The sequence below is a fragment of the Drosophila guanche genome, unplaced genomic scaffold (genome assembly GCF_900245975.1).
Source record: "Drosophila guanche unplaced genomic scaffold, DGUA_6, whole genome shotgun sequence".
NCBI classification, from domain to species: Eukaryota; Metazoa; Arthropoda; class Insecta; order Diptera; family Drosophilidae; genus Drosophila; species Drosophila guanche.
Window position 1 is genome coordinate 10,451,215 of NW_022995744.1, and position 15,726 is coordinate 10,466,940.

The 15,726-nt window shown below is 51.3% G+C and overlaps 2 protein-coding genes across 5 annotated transcripts; both read left to right on the forward strand.

Moving 5' to 3' along the window:
* Positions 1-44: 44 nt before the first annotated feature.
* On the forward strand, positions 45-8,479 carry LOC117580445 (mediator of RNA polymerase II transcription subunit 12). 2 transcript variants are annotated; one of them, XM_034267003.1, is made up of 8 exons: positions 45-756; positions 844-3,562; positions 3,636-5,349; positions 5,416-5,805; positions 5,872-6,186; positions 6,265-6,561; positions 6,641-6,941; positions 7,005-8,479. In XM_034267003.1, the coding sequence occupies exons 1-8, from the start codon at positions 144-146 to the stop codon at positions 8,363-8,365; spliced, it is 7,710 nt and encodes a 2,569-aa protein (XP_034122894.1). In that variant the 5' UTR covers positions 45-143; the 3' UTR covers positions 8,366-8,479. The 2 variants fall into 2 exon arrangements, with proteins under 2 accessions (XP_034122894.1, XP_034122893.1); XM_034267002.1 differs by having other exon boundaries at positions 144-756; positions 6,629-6,941.
* A 182-nt stretch (positions 8,480-8,661) lies between these two features.
* LOC117580455 (bifunctional 3'-phosphoadenosine 5'-phosphosulfate synthase) lies at positions 8,662-14,217 on the forward strand. Of its 3 annotated transcripts, none has more exons than XM_034267024.1 (4): positions 8,662-8,981; positions 11,927-12,041; positions 12,105-13,630; positions 13,696-14,217. In XM_034267024.1, exons 1-4 carry the CDS (start codon positions 8,940-8,942, stop codon positions 13,900-13,902), a joined length of 1,890 nt encoding a protein of 629 aa, XP_034122915.1. In that variant the 5' UTR covers positions 8,662-8,939; the 3' UTR covers positions 13,903-14,217. The 3 variants fall into 3 exon arrangements, with proteins under 3 accessions (XP_034122915.1, XP_034122913.1, XP_034122914.1); XM_034267022.1 differs by lacking the exon at positions 8,662-8,981 and adding an exon at positions 10,578-10,782; XM_034267023.1 differs by lacking the exon at positions 8,662-8,981 and adding an exon at positions 11,195-11,428.
* The last annotated feature ends 1,509 nt before the right edge of the window (positions 14,218-15,726 follow it).

The following is a 15,726-nucleotide window of genomic DNA, read 5'->3' on the forward strand; positions in this document are numbered from 1 at the left end:
TAGCATAAAATGCGATAGCATACCGATATCTGCGGCGTATCGTTTTCGTTTTACTCCCATCCCTAATATTGCTTGTCTTCTTGAGTGCATAAAAAGAAAATTTGTGAAAAATCGTATGAAAAAAGCATTGGAGAGCCGCCAAGATGCTCTCAATGCTGCAGGAAAAGCGTCCGCTAAAGCGTACACGCCTCGGCCCACCGGACATATATCCGCAGGACGCCAAGCAGCGCGAGGACGAACTGACGCCCACAAATGTGAAACATGGCTTCACCACAACACCACCATTGTCCGACGAGTTTGGCACGGCGCACAGCTCAAATGTGAACGCCAGCAGGGTAAGTGCCTTCTTCAGTGGAGTGCTCGCCAAAAAGGAGGAGCTGATGACGCTGCCGGACACGGGGCGCAAAAAACAGCAGATCAACTGCAAGGACAACTTCTGGCCAGTCTCTCCCCGCCGCAAGTGCGCTGTGGACGCCTGGTTCAAGGACTTGGCTGGCAACAAGCCGCTTCTCAGTTTGGCCAAGCGTGCACCATCCTTCAATAAGAAGGAGGAGATTTTCATAACGCTCTGCGAGAACCAGGTAAACATGCAGCGGGCTACATGGTTCATCAAGCTGAGTGCCGCCTACACGGTTAGCTTCACCGAGTCGAAGAACAAAAAGCGCAGCATCTACGATCCGGCTGCCGAGTGGACGGGCAACATGATCAAGTTCATGAAGGAACTGCTGAACAAGCTACAGGAGTACTATCAGCAGGGTAAGTACACTCATACAGAGGGCATTGTCCGTAACTGTCCATTGTCCATAAATCCGTAACCTTATGCGAACTTCTACATTGGATCAGCGCACGACAAGGGCTCCTCAAATGGCAGCCACTCTGCTGGCCTCACTAGCTCCTCCGGGGGTAACAGCAACGGCATCTCGGTGAACGCATCCGGGGGCAATGCAACAACCCCAAGTGGCGCATCGAATGTGATTCCAGTGCCCAGCATGTCCAGTCCCCTGCCGCCTATCCACAGTCCAGCCAATGGTCAGCAGAGCACGCCCGGGGGAGTAGCAGGATCCAGCAGTGTCATACCACCACCTGGAGCCCTCGGAGGAGGCGTTGTCAGTGGTCCGGGCGGGCCAGGTGGCTCCTCTGTGAGCAGCAGCACGTCTGCGGGAGCAGCTGTTCCGCCCGGCTCGAGCATATCCGGCATTGGCAGCCAGTTTGAGGACAGCCGAAATGCATTAAAGTACTGGAAGTACTGCCACCAGCTGAGCAAATACATGTACGAGGAGTCGCTGCTGGACCGGCAGGAGTTCCTCAACTGGATACTCGACCTGCTGGACAAGATGCGCACCCAGGCGAGCTTCGATGAGCCGCTGAAAAAGCTTGTGCTTAGCTTCGCCCTCCAGTACATGCACGACTTTGTCCAGTCGGAGCGTTTGTGCCGCAAAATGGCCTACATTGTGTCCAAAAAACTGGCGCAACTCCTCAATGCGGCCGTTGAGCAGCAGGGTATTAAGGATGTCGACGGAGGAGTGGCTGTGGGTGTGGGAATGGGAATGGCAGAGAACAAGCATCAAAGTGATCCCTTTGAGTTGGCTTTGCAGGAGCAGATGAGTTGCCCACATCATCGGGACATTGTCCTGTACTTGAGCACCATTCTTCAGATCATCACCATCGAATGCCCCACGGCACTGGTGTGGAGTGGCATTGCAGCGCACCGAGCCTCGTCCTCACTTGTGGGCAGTCCGCTGGATCATCTACCGCTGGCCCCATCCGTGCTACCCATGCCCACGCGGTGTCCGCGCACCAATCAGGAGATACGCCGCCAGCTGCGAGCCGCCGAGTCTGAGATTGTGCTCCGCACGCAGCATGCTGAGCAGCGCTGGTTCGCCGCCAAGTGGCTCAGTGCTGGCAAGAATCATTACACCAAAGTGCTGGCCACCTTGGATCACCTGGACACGCACTGCTTCGACCGCATGGAGCAGTGCAACAGCATTGACACGCTCTACATGCACATCTTCCCTAGCAGGGGACGTGATGAGGATCAGCAGGATCCGCAGCAGCAGCAGCCACGATCCGTGTATGAGCCCAAACACGACAAGGATACGGTGCGGATTCTGTGCGAATGGGCTGTGTCTAGTCAGCGCTGGGGCGAACACCGGGCCATGGTAGTGGCCAATCTGCTGGACAAGCGGCAGATAGATGTGACCAGCACGCCCGCTGAGCAGTCTAGCGACAAGGAGGATAAGGACTCTCTGGCCTCGGGCGCGGGCCTAATTGATGGCCTGCCAGTGTTCCAGCATGTGCTGATGCACTTCCTCGACCACGATGCACCCGTGCTGGACGATCACTTGAGCAGTGCGCAACAGCGAACGGAATTCACGAATCTGGTCCAGCTCTTCAGTGCCCTGATCCGTCACGATGTCTTTTCGCACAATGCCTACATGCACACGTTGATCTCCAGAGGGGATCTGTTGAGTCTGGAGTCCGTTTTGGCGAGCAAGTCAGCGACATCGGCCACAAAGAGCTCACCAGCGGCGGCAGCCACACAGGCCACAACGACGCATGGATTCGATGACGATCCCTTTGGCGGTGGCATTGACTTTAAGCACAACGAGTTCGACGACTCCAATGTGGATGATGATCTGGACAAGCTGGTGCAGAACATCAAGGAGAAAGGACAGCAGCACGATGCGCCCGACAGCCCCAAGATAGGAGCGCCAGGTGAAGGGGAAACCGGTGCGGGTGGAGGAGCAGGTGGCAGCATTTCCCGTCATTATGTGTACACAAAGCACTTTCCAATACCCCAGGACGAGTCCAGCTACAGCAGCGAGAGCAACCAGAGATATATTCTCCTGTTTGGCGTGGGAAAGGAGCGCGACGAGAAGAAGCACGCGGTGAAGAAGATGTCCAAGGAGATTGGGAAACTCTTCACGAAAAAGTTCAGCATCGATGTGGCCGAGGGCGGCAAGGTGAAGAAACATTCGCGCAATGAATTCAACTTTGAGGCCACCACAGCCAAGTGCCAGCAGATGGCCTACTTCGATCAGCATGTGGTCACCGCCCAGTGCGCGGCGAATGTGTTGGAGCAGCTCAACGGATTCGCCCTTGGCAACAACAACTATCTGCCGGTGCAGGAGCACGTCGCCTTTCTATTCGATCTCATGGAGCTGGCACTCAACATCTACAGTCTGCTGGAGCTATGCGACAATCTGCTGAAGGAGCTGCCCGAGGTCGAGCACCAGCTGCAGCTGAAGAAGTCCAATATGGTGCGCGGCTACACCACTTCACTGGCCCTGTATATCGTGAGCATTCTGCGACGCTACCACAGTTGCCTGCTCCTCTCCCCCGAGCAGACGCTGTCGGTATTCGAGGGCGTTTGTCGCACCATACGCCACGTGATCAACCCCAGCGAGTGTAGCTCTGCGGAACGGTGCATCCTTGCCTATCTCAGCGATCTGCACGAGTCTTGCGTCCTGCTTCAGGGCAAGGAACAGTCCACCGAGTACTACCAACAGCTGCAGTGCATCAAGCGGTTCAAGGACATCTTCAACACCCCCGAGCAGCTCAGGTAAGTGCCAACTCTAGATATGCCCTTGATATCGATATCATATCGATAACACTTATTTATTTCCTTTCAAAAGCCTTCCTCCCCAGGGCTACAATCCACAGCTGCTGCAGGAGCTGTTTGTGGCACCACGTCGTGGTGGCAAGCTGGAACCACAGTGGCTCCGTCAGTTGCACGAGTCGTCCGCGAATGTTTACAGCTTCGTATCGAATGCCGTGATTGCCGTCTGCCGCGAGACGGACAATGAGCGGCTAAACGATGTAGCCCTGGCCTGTGCTGAACTTACCGCCAGCTGCAATGTCCTTTCCGAGGAGTGGATTGCAGCCCTGCAGAGCCTGTGCAGCGGCAGCAAGAGCCCCCGGTATCCCCATCTGGGAGGCCAGGTAGATATTGGCCAGGGCAAGACCCACAATGCATTGGCCGTGTTCGTTTGCATCCTGGTCGCCCGCCATTGCTTCTCCCTGGCCGATTTCGTCAGCAAGTTTGCCCTGCCAACCCTGGCCCGATCGGTGAGTGCCGGGGGTGGGGAAATGAGCGTAGACGCCGAGGCGGGCGCTCGTCTCACCTGCCATCTGGTGCTGAAGCTTTTCAAGACACTGGAGATACCGCAGCCGGGAATGTATTCGGTGAGCACATCGCCCAATCCTCTCCACGCCGTCGGCAGCGACTTTAGCATACGTCTCAGCTGTGATCGTCATCTGCTGGTCGGCGCACACAAGACCATTCCCATTGCCGCTGTGCTGGCCGTGCTCAAGGCGATTCTGATAGTCGTGGACAATGCGGCACTGAAGACGTCCATGGCTGGGGGCAGTGGTGGCTCCTCGTCGTCCGTGGGCGGTGCCTTTGGCAGTGGCAAGCGCAGCGGTTTCAACACACCCGTCCATCCAGGCAGTACGCCCAAGAGCAACGAGCAGCGACCGGCGGATCTCAGCCAGATTCTGGGCACCAGCGATCTCCAGCTGGGCAACAGTCTCACCAGCGAGCAGGAGGCACTGCAACAGCCATCCGGTGGCGGGCTAGAGCAAATCTCACTGGTAGAATTTGCCCAGGCCGTCCTGAAGCAGATCTGCGCCCAGGAGCACGTGCTGGAACGTTGCCTAAAGAATGCCGAGGGACTGTGCGACATGATAATCGATGAAATGCTGACAGCCAAGCAGGCACAGCGCGTACTGCATATGATCTGCTACCCGGAGGCGGAATTCAACATCATTTCAGAGCTAGATCAGCGGGCGATGATCGTGAGGATATTGGAGAATCTGGGCCAGTGGACACTGCGCATTTCCTGGCTGGATCTGCAGCTGATGTACCGCCAGTCGATGGGTAACAATGCGGAGCTCAATGTTTGGCTGGACACGGTTGCCCGAGCGGCCATCGATGTCTTTCACATGGAGGAGATCATCCTGCCGGGATCCCTGAAGGCCACGCACAAGCCCAAGCCTTCCACCTGGCTGGTGGCACCTCTCATCGCAAAGCTGACACCTGCCGTTCAAGGCAGAATCCTGCGAGTGGCAGGACAGGTGCTTGAGAGCATGAATTACTTCTCGAAGGTCTCCAAATCGGACTGCAACAGCTCGGGCAGTGGTGATGAGCGAGAGAAGAGTAACAGCTGCCACAGCAGCAATAGCTATGGCATTGGCGGTGTGGCTGCTCGCAACAAGAAGATGCCGCTCAACTATCAGCCATTCCTGGGTCTAATCCTCACCTGCCTAAAGGGTCAGGATGAGTACAAGGAGAATCTGCTCGTTTCGCTCTACTCGCAGCTCTCCCAGTGCCTGCAGTCTTTTGCCGAGGTAAGTCCCCTTCAAAACCATCTTTGATGTCGATACCTAATGGTGGATGCTCCCCGATCTCTGCAGCTGGACACAATCGGGGGCACGGATGAGCCGCAGGCACGCGAGGAGATCTTGGATGCACTGCAGCTGCGATTCTCTCTGGTTGGTGGCATGTTCGAGGCTATCCAAAAGAACAGCACACCCACCACGGACTGGGCCATTCTGCTGGCGCAGCTGGTGTGCCAGGGTGTTGTGGATCTGAGCTGCAATAGGGAGCTCTTCACCACCGTCGTGGACATGCTGGCCACCCTGGTGCACTCAACATTGGTCTCTGACAGCCAGTCGGAGCGGGATGAGAACAAGAAGCTCTATCTGAATCTCTTGAAGAAGCTCAAGAAGGAGATTGGCGAGAAGAACAATGCCTCTATTCGTGTGATACGCCAGCTGCTACCACTCTACAAGCAGCCCACAGAGGTGAGTATTCTCTTCTCTCTGGCGTGCGGCAAACTTTGAATCTCCTGCATTCGTTTGGCATCGCAGGTGATTGCCTGCGAGCATGCTGGCATGGACACCAAGGGTAACAAAATCTGCGACATGGAAAAGAAGCAGCTGCGGATATCGGACAAGCAGCGGATCAGCGTGTGGGACATACTCGAGGGCCACAAGAATCCGGCTCCCCTCTCATGGGTGTGGTTCGGAGCTGTCAAGCTGGAGCGGAAACCGCTCACGTATGAGGAGGCACATCGCAATCTCAAATATCACACGCACAGTCTGGTCAAGCCGAGTAGCTACTACTATGAGCCGCTGCCACTGCCGCCGGAGGACATTGAGCCGGTGCCGGAGAAGATTTGCATAGTAAGTGAAAAAACATCGGGACAGTGGCACTCCACACCACACAGTCCTTTGGTGACGCCTATCGTTTCTAACCTTCAGAAGGACGAAATGATGAAGGCCGACACGCCTTCATCCGTTGACCAGTCGCCCAGTGCTGTCGTAGGCACTGGGCGTGGTCGCGGCAAAGGCACAACAACGCGGAAACGCAAGCCGAAGAATCCAAAGACCCCGCCGGTGGTCAATACGCAGCAGCAGCAGACACAGTTGGCTACCCAGGCGCAGCAGCAGCCACCGAATGTGCAGCAGCAGCAGCAGCAAATGCAGCAGCAACAGCAGCAACACATGCAACAGCAGCAGATGCAGCCCAACCAGATGGGAATGCAAATGAATATGCCGGTAAGAAGTGTCTGTAGATCCCTCTTGGGAAGCTAAAAAAACTAAATGACGTCCCCCCTCTGGACAGATGAACATGCAGCAATTTGGACCCAATCCCAACATGATGCAGCAGAGTGCGCTGATGCAGCAGCAACAGCAGCAGCAAATGCAACAAATGGGAAACAATCAGCTGCAGCAGCAACTCAACGTTGGCGGTGGCAACGGACAACAGAATCCACAGATGAACTTTATGCAGCAGGGACCAGGGGGCGGAGGACCCGCCGGTCCTCAAGGCCTGCCGGGCCAGCAGCAACAATGGCACAATGCCCCCCAGCAGCAACAGCAGCAGCCACCGCAGCAGTACCACAATCACTATGCGCCCCACCAGCAGAATATGCAATGTAAGTAAAGAGGAACACAAGGAACAAGAGTCCAATTCCAATTCTTACGATCAATCTTTGTAGCGAATCGCATTGACAGACCACCTCAGAACGCCAACTCCAAGCAGGCCTTGTCACAGATGCTGCGCCAGCGACAGCCGTTTCAGCAGCAGGCCCAACAGCAGCAGCCAGGTGGCGGCTTTAATCCAATGCAACAACAGCAACAGCCGCAGGCACAGCAACAGCCCGGCGGTCCACAGCAGCAGCAAATGAATCCCAATCAGATGCGACAACAGCAGATGACTGCGCAACAGAATCCGCAATCTGTGGCTGCCTTCAATGCCATGCAGCAGCAGCAGCAGCAGCAAAATGCTCAGCAGCAGCAGCAACAGATGAACCCAAACCAGCAGCAGCAGCAGCAATTCATGCGAGGTGGAAGCATGCGGCCTGGCATGGCACCAAATCAAATGAGCCAAATGAATATGGGTGGTCAGGGCATACCTCAGAACTCAATGATGCAGCAACAGATGACACAGGGGATGGTGGGCATGGTTAATCCGAATGCCAATCAAATGATGCAAACTGGAAGCGCGCAGGGAGGCAACGGTGTAGGTGTTGGAGTCGGCGTGGGAGTGGGTGTGACGGCTGGAGCTAATCCCAACATGGGCATTGGTGGCATTCCACAGCAGGGCATGATGCAGCAGCAGCAGGCACAACAGCAGCCTCAGCAGCAGGTGCAGTTCCAAAACTTCCAGAATCAGTATCAGCAGCAGCAACAGCAGCAGGGAATGCAGCAGCAAGGTGGAGGCGTTGGTGTTGGTGTTGGCGTGGGTGTCGGTATGGCGCCCAATCAGCAGCAACAGCAGCAGGCCAACATGATGGGCAACTTTAATCCGCAAATGCAGCAGGTGAATCGCAACAATCCTGACTTTATGGCAGCGGCGGCAGCCCAGCAGCAGCAGCAACAACAGCAGCAGCAGCAGCAACGTGGCGTACCCGGTGGAATGATGGCCGGCAACCGGGGTCAGTACATTAACCAAGCACCAAACGTCACTATGTCCAACATGATGGGTCCCGGCCCGGGCGGCGTGGGTGTAGGTGTCGGGGTGGGTGTTGGAGTTGGCCAGGTGCCACCATATGCCCGACAGCAGCCAGCGGGAGGCGGTAAGCCAGGTGTCCTCAACACGCAGCAACAATTCCAGCAGCAGCAGCTGCGGCATCAGCAGATGATGCAGATGCAGGGCATGGGTGGGGGCGGGGGTGGTGGAATGGGTGCTGGACCACAGCAGGCAAGCGGGGCTGGAGTTGGCGGAGGAGGAGGGGGAATGGTGCAGCAGCAGCAGAGTATGAATCAACAACAAACACCAAATCTGGTGGCGCAGCTGCAGCGACAGAACATGATGGGCCAGCAACAGCAATATCAGCACCAACCGCCACCCTATTAGATCGTAAACTCACCACACCTTAGTGTTTTTAAGTCCACCCCCCATACTATTAACAACTATTTGTAAACTGTATTTGCAATAAACACTCTAAACATGTATAGTTTTTCTACACCAGTTTCTAGTTTGTGGATAATTTTGCATAATGTATACAAATTATAAAAAATGAAACAATGTTAAAATATTTTAAGTAAATTGTTCTATCGATAGCTAATTTATCGCTGGTAAGCCATCTCTAGCAATTGGTAAAACAGCTGACCGCTAATTTATGCATGGTGTGCGTGAGTGTGTGTGTGTGTGTTTGCGTGGGATTTCGGAATTGTATGTTTTGTGTGATATTTGACAATTTTTTTTAATTAGAGCTAAGTTCAAAGTGAATTATAGCCATAGTACAGTCTGAGCGAGACAAGCATTTATGTAAATGCGCGAGTACAGCAACAGTTTCGCGAGCGGTAAAGCATTTCATTCATCGATTTAGGTCGAAATCCAATCCTAATCTACTGGTAGCTGTCGTCTGGCCGTGTTTACCATTTACCATTGATTGAAAAACTAAGTTAGTGTGTCAAACGTTCCAGCCATGAGTGAAACGCCGGAGACCAGTAAAAAGCGTCAAAAGACGGTAAGTAAGTAAGAGCAGTGCCGTGAAACGTGGCGGCAAAGGGAAGGTGGCCGTGGCCCCAAAACGAAGACAAGCAACCCATCAGCCACCTCTCTGTGTTTGTACAATTGTGTCAAAGATGGAAAAGAACTGCAACTGACGTGGGTCTCGTTGCGTACAGTACAGTTAGATGTGGATGTGGGGGCTGAGATGGTTTCCTGATTGAACAGCTGCTGGGGCTGTTTGCTCCATTCTCTCCACATCCAACACATGGCATAGTGCTCACAATACTCCCATTTTTAGTGTATAACCAATTGTTTGGCTCCAGACAAAGCCCATCCTCGTATAAACTACTGTTTTTAGAATATAAAGTCCTATAAACTTTGGTACTATTTAATACTTTTATCACTCCACGAACGCCCCTTTCCTTTACCAAAGTAATCTTATCTCTGTTCTATGATGACCCAATTAGGGTTTGACCGACTACACCGACGCATCAAATTGGCACGATGTGTGTATATATTTATGTATGCAAACAGTTGATAAGAATTCAAAAGCAAATTCCCCATCATTACAGTCAGACTTGCAGATAAAACAGTATGCAAAAATTGTTGATGTAGCAGGAAACTTTGGCAGTGCAGGTGCAGCGGCACGTGGCGGCCCTTGTACATGCATAAATGCGCTGTTAGCTGTTCCGAATTCATTGACTTTATAACGAATTGGCAGACCAGGAATTGGAGTCTTCGCTCATAGGAGAAATCCTTTTAATTGTCGCTTAAAACATTACGGAATGTTGTTTTACCTTTGTCGCACATAACGAGAGGTTAATGCTCTTTTTATATGCAATTTATCTTATGCAACGCACAACTATTTCCTTACCAACAACTGGTTGGCGTTGCAAGTGTGTGTTACTCGTGTACTTTTGGCCAAAAACAGGTTCAGAAAGAAAGTCTCTCTGGCAAAGAAAAACCCAAGTAAAGTCTGCCAAGTATAGGGTCTCGTCCCGTCCCGTCCCGTCCCATTCCATACCAACTCTTGGGTGTTAGAGGAGGCGCTGGCGCTAATTCTGCTGTCTGGCTAACAACTTGTTGCGATCTGCGATCAGTAATCCCTTTAGTTCGTTCCCTTGTTCCATTCCATCCATGTTGAATAATTTGTTTGAAGTGTAATTGTTTAAATCATTAGAAAACGCATTACCCAACAACACGACTTCAACGACAGTTGCTGCAAAACAGCATTGTGTAACGAAAACGTTAATTATCTTTCTTAACCCTCTGTCGAAAAGCAAAGTGAAACAATTAAGAGACACTCAAGATTAGATTAGGAAAGAAAAACTTAATAGTATTTATTAAACATTAAAGATCATTTGCAAAACAAAAACAACTATTACTAGGAATAACTCTAAACATCTTTCCATAAACAAGTTCTTGTACTTTAGTCATAGCCATAAGTTTAGACACCGTGTGTAGCAGCTCTGCTCTCTGTTTTCTTTGCTGTAGACCCCTGGAATTTCAGTTGCAGTTTTGAGCTTCGGTGAGAAAGTTCAGTAGCTCTTTAGACCACGGAAGGCGCGACGGCAACGGCAACTCTCACTTGCCAGCTTATCAGAGAGTATTATTCAGAGAGTACTCGGCTAGCTAGCTTTCTTTTCACCTGCCCCAAACAAAGTACGAGGGACGAGTATATTGTTTGTGGTGTGGTGTGGAAAATGTTTACCCAATGTGCCAATTCGCTTGGCCACTATAATAACAATAACATTCCGTGTGCCAGTTCCCCAGAGTGCTGCTTGCTTGCGAGCAATGAAAGAAAGCCCAGCGATGAGGTAAGATTATGCTGTGATGCTGTAGTACTAAAGCTTGAGAGAGGTAAAGGAAGCCATAGAACCCTTATTTGGTTTGTCTTGAGGACTCGCCAAGAACCGATCGGTACGATTTCCGTGTATACAAAATGATACAAAATTGTGAGCTAAACCATACACGAAATTATAACAAACAGAAAGAGGAAAAGAAAGAGCAAACCCGAATAAAGGCAGCAAAAGCAGCAAAAAGACTGTGTAAACATGTGTCCCATTCCCCCCTCCACCCTCCCATCTGAAGTCGGAGAATCCCAGTGATGCGTGCGTGGATGTTTCTCTCCCTCTCTTTCTCTCTCTTTCTCCGACAATCTTCTGCTGTTACCTTCAGCGGCAGATTGCGCCATATTTAACCCGTAAATATTATGGAAAACTTTCAGTTCGCTTTCAACGCTCGATCGTCGCGTTGTCTATGTCGGAGATCTTCAGTTTCAGTTTAAGTTTTCAGTTCCATTTCCATACCATTGAGATCCACGACTACGACTTCGCGCTGCTATCAGTTGCTCAATGTAAAAACATTTTCGAATCGAAAATATAGTGAAGTGAAAAATTAAGCAAACAGCAAACAGCAATGCCGAATCCGCCCATTGGATTTTATCCCCATATCAAAAGAAGGGTAAGGAAGTAGGGGCAGATAGAAATGTGACAGACTGCCACACAATCTACCACCAGCCACATCTACTCATAATTGATAACAAGTAAAGCATGCAGAAATGTGCAAGTATTCTACCCAATAGAAGCGCTGTGTTTTCGCTCTCCTTCGTATCGTCAGTCGTATGGCAAACCTTCACCATAATTCATATCGAGATACCAGTCCTATCCGAGCGTATTCCATTCGTGATTCTGCCGACACAAGCTGCTGCGAAAAGGTCAACAAACTGAGTGATGGAGCAGCAGCAATAGCAAAGCTTTTAGATCGATCGCCCTAGGGTCAAAGCGCGAATCAATTTGATGACTCTGCTTTTGGCTCAACCGGCAACAGCCCGAGGCAACGACATCGACACAGACACAGACGGCATCGCCATCTTGACATGAATATTAATTTATGATAATTTGGAAAGCTAAGCTCCGCGAATTCTACCAACCTTTGTTTTGTCTGTTTTTTTGTTTGCAGTGCCTCCAAGTGGCGACGAATGTGACCGAACAGAAGCACCATGTCACCCGCGAGACACGCGGCAAGAATTTGGGCCTCTGTCGCGGCTTTCGTGGATGCACAGTGTGGCTGACGGGTAAGGCCTTTCTTCCGGTCAGGTCAGGGAAGTACAACTATACATTTTGATTGCTTTCTGCAGGTCTCAGTGGTGCTGGCAAGACCTCGATTGCCTTTGAGCTGGAGGCGTACTTGGTGTCGCGTGGCATACCCGCCTATGGCCTGGATGGGGACAACATTCGCACCGGTCTGAACAAGAATCTGGGCTTTACGCCCGCCGAGCGCGAGGAGAACATCCGCAGGGTGGGCGAGGTGGCAAAGTTGTTTGCAGACAGCGGTGTGGTCTCCATTTGCAGCTTCGTGTCGCCGTTCGCCGACGATCGGGAGATGGCGCGCAAGATACACAAGGATGCGGGATTAAAGTTTTACGAGATCTTCGTAGACACACCGCTGGACGTGTGCGAGACGCGCGACGTCAAGGGGCTGTACAAGAAGGCACGCGAGGGCGTCATTAAGGGCTTCACGGGCATCACGCAGGAGTACGAGCGGCCGCACAAGCCCGAACTGGTGGTCAGCACCCACGAGTGCACAGTGCAGGAGTCCACGCAGAAGCTAGTGACACTGCTCGAACAGGAGGGCATCATTCCGAGGTCGTTGCGTGACGTCGATCTTCTGCCGGAGCTATATCCCAGCGAGTCCATTGCCAGCGATGCTCTGCGCCACGAGGCAGAGTCCCTGAAGGCGCTACCAATCAGCACCGTGGAGCTGCAGTGGGTGCAGGTGCTGTCGGAGGGATGGGCCTATCCCCTGCGCGGATTTATGCGGGAAGACGAGTACCTGCAGACGCTGCACTTCAACACACTCCAGAGTGGAATGGATGGCTCCTATCGCGAAAACCACTCGGTGCCAATTGTGCTTAGCGCCACGGCAGAGGACAAGGAGCGGCTGGACGGTGTGTCTGCCCTGACGCTGACGCATGAGGGTAAGCCAGTGGCCATTCTGCGCCGTCCAGAGTTCTACTATCAGCGCAAGGAGGAGCGTCTGGCCCGCCAGTTCGGCACCAGCAATCCCAACCATCCGTACAGCAAGCAGGTGCTCGAGTCCGGCGAGTATCTCGTGGGCGGCGATCTGGCCGTAATCGAACGCATCCGCTGGGATGATGGGCTCGACCAGTACCGTCTGACGCCGAACGAGCTGCGCCGCAAGTTCAAGGAGCTCAACGCCGATGCCATCTTCGCCTTTCAGCTGCGGAATCCCATTCACAACGGTCACGCTCTCCTCATGCAGGACACGAAGAGGCAGCTGCTCGAGCGGGGCTTCAAGCAGCCGGTCCTGCTGTTGCATCCATTAGGTGGCTGGACCAAGGACGATGATGTGCCCCTGGATGTACGCATGAGACAACACCAGGCCGTCCTCGATGCCGGCGTCCTGCGGCGCGAGGACACTGTGCTGGCCATCTTTCCATCGCCCATGATGTACGCCGGCCCCACAGAGGTGCAGTGGCATGCCAAGGCGCGCATGAATGCCGGCGCCAATTTCTACATAGTGGGCCGCGATCCAGCCGGCATGCCGCATCCAGATAAGGGAGCCTATCCCGACGGTAACCTCTACGATGCCACACATGGAGCGCGTGTATTAAAGATGGCCCAGGGTCTGGACAGCATGGAGGTGAGTAGCGAAAGCAACTGAAATGGAAACTATTTATATTTTCTGCTTCTTTTTTTGTTCTCCAGATCCTGCCATTCCGTGTGGCCGCGTACGACAACAGTGCCAGCCGGATGGCTTTCTTTGAGCCACAGCGCAAGGACGAGTTCGAGTTTATATCGGGCACCAAGATGCGCACGCTGGCTAAGACCGGTGCCAGTCCACCTGTTGGCTTCATGGAGCCTGAAGCTTGGAAAATTCTGGCCACCTACTATCAGAACCTGCAACAGGCGTAACCCCCTGCCCGTCCATGTCCCCCATGGCCCACAATGTGCAATTTACCCTAGCTATATTGCTATACCTCTATTCATATACATATATATTCCTATTTGATCACCGTAAATAATTTACTACTTTTGCACTCTTTTCCCAAATCCGAGCCCCGTGTCGTATGAATGTATGTTATTCCCCCCTAGTTCCTGCTCTTTAAATGTTCGTATCGTACAATCGTATTTGTATCTACTCTTAAGTTGTCCAATTCTCTGTTTAATATTAAGCAAAATGTAGCCGTTTTGTGGACTGTTTTTTATATATACTTAATTAATTCATTATTTAGTATGTGCATTTGATTACTGTTGTGATAGTAGCTTCAAACACTTCCAAAATGTATAAAGAATATATTGGGACTCGATTAATAGGATACTTTAGGCCAATTTTATGAACATCTTTTGAACATAGGTGCAGCGTGTTTGAATTGAATCCATACCTCCGTTTCATAGCGGCGAGCTGTTGTCAGACATCAATTGAATACTCGATATGCCTGTTTACTATCGATAGTTCCATTGTGCATTTTTCAACACTGGTTACCACAGCAACAAATGTTTGCTAATTTAACAATTTTATTGAAAACAATTATCATAGTATAATTTACGTATTAAAAACGTAGGTTAACCGATAAACAGTCATGGCGGAAGCCGCAGCATGCCAATTGCAGTACGAGAACAAGGAGGTAGGTACCAAACAGACTGCATGTAAGATTCCCAGCGCTCCATGCTGTCTACACCACATTTTCTGTGATCTTTTTTGCAAATTTCGTAAATGTTTTATGTTTTTAGAACTCTATTCTCTTGCTGCATGCCGGCGTGCGACTAATAGGTCTGCTACGTAGTGGGGAAGTTGGATGGCACGCAAATGAGTGACCACGCGGAATGACACAAGCGTCCGATGACCTGTGCGGTAGCCTATTAGGCCTCGGTATCAGACGATCGATTCGTGTTACTGGTCCATCCTGGATAGATCTCACAGATGACAAGGATGCCATAAATACTCTGACTTTGACAAGTCAAGCAGCAGAAACTGATCCTCAGGCCCATTGCCAGCGGATAAGGATGCGTCAACTGTAGGAGCTCGATGAGCTGGCCTTGACCTATGTGCCTGTGCCTGCCATAGATCTGGCACAGATGGTAACTCAGAGCACGAACAAGGAATCATATTTACAATAATTGCCGCACTATAGTTTCGATATTGTAATGGGATGCGCAGAGAAAGTAAGGTGTATATTGATTTTACCAGAAATTTTCTTTTTACATGCTCCTGTTTGGTGTTTTTCAGAAAATCTAAACCCTTTTCGGCATCATGGAGCTGGAGGATGAGGATCGTACGCGTCTCTAGCAGGTCTCCAGACAGATCGCCGCTGGGGCCCGATTCGCCAACTATGTGGTCAATCTGGAGAGTGAATGCAACCTTCTTCCATCCGAAGATCGAGAAAGGCAAGCATGATCCACTCCTCTTTGGGATGCAATCAGGACTACGAGTTCTCCATCTAAGTGGCCGATTTCCAATCTGAGACAGAGACCACATCGCTTTAGGTTAAGCCTAGGTTAAGCAGGCTAGGATTATCTAATAAAACTACAAATTTTGTAAACATGGAATTACCAAAGTTTTGTAAAACAATAAAAAGCCTATTGCAGAAAAGCGTGAAACATCCATATCCCGCAGTCCTTGAGGTCCTTGATGGGTTTAAACGATAATGCGCTCAGAAACAATAAACCAAAAGTGGCATATGGAACTACGATTTGGTGCATACCTTTAGTGATTTAAGATTTGAAAAACCCGCCTAG

Bases quoted from the DNA above. Each gene is read 5' to 3' on its own strand.
- LOC117580445 (XM_034267002.1), top strand. From the start codon at position 144: ATGCTCTCAATGCTGCAGGAAAAGCGTCCGCTAAAGCGTACACGCCTC. The intron at 5,806-5,871 runs GTGAGTATTCTC...TTGGCATCGCAG, and splicing joins TCTACAAGCAGCCCACAGAG to GTGATTGCCTGCGAGCATGC. The intron at 6,562-6,628 runs GTAAGAAGTGTC...CCCTCTGGACAG, and splicing joins GAATGCAAATGAATATGCCG to ATGAACATGCAGCAATTTGG.
- LOC117580455 (XM_034267022.1), top strand. From the start codon at position 10,669: ATGTTTACCCAATGTGCCAATTCGCTTGGCCACTATAATAACAATAAC. The intron at 12,042-12,104 runs GTAAGGCCTTTC...TGCTTTCTGCAG, and splicing joins ATGCACAGTGTGGCTGACGG to GTCTCAGTGGTGCTGGCAAG. The intron at 13,631-13,695 runs GTGAGTAGCGAA...TTTGTTCTCCAG, and splicing joins AGGGTCTGGACAGCATGGAG to ATCCTGCCATTCCGTGTGGC.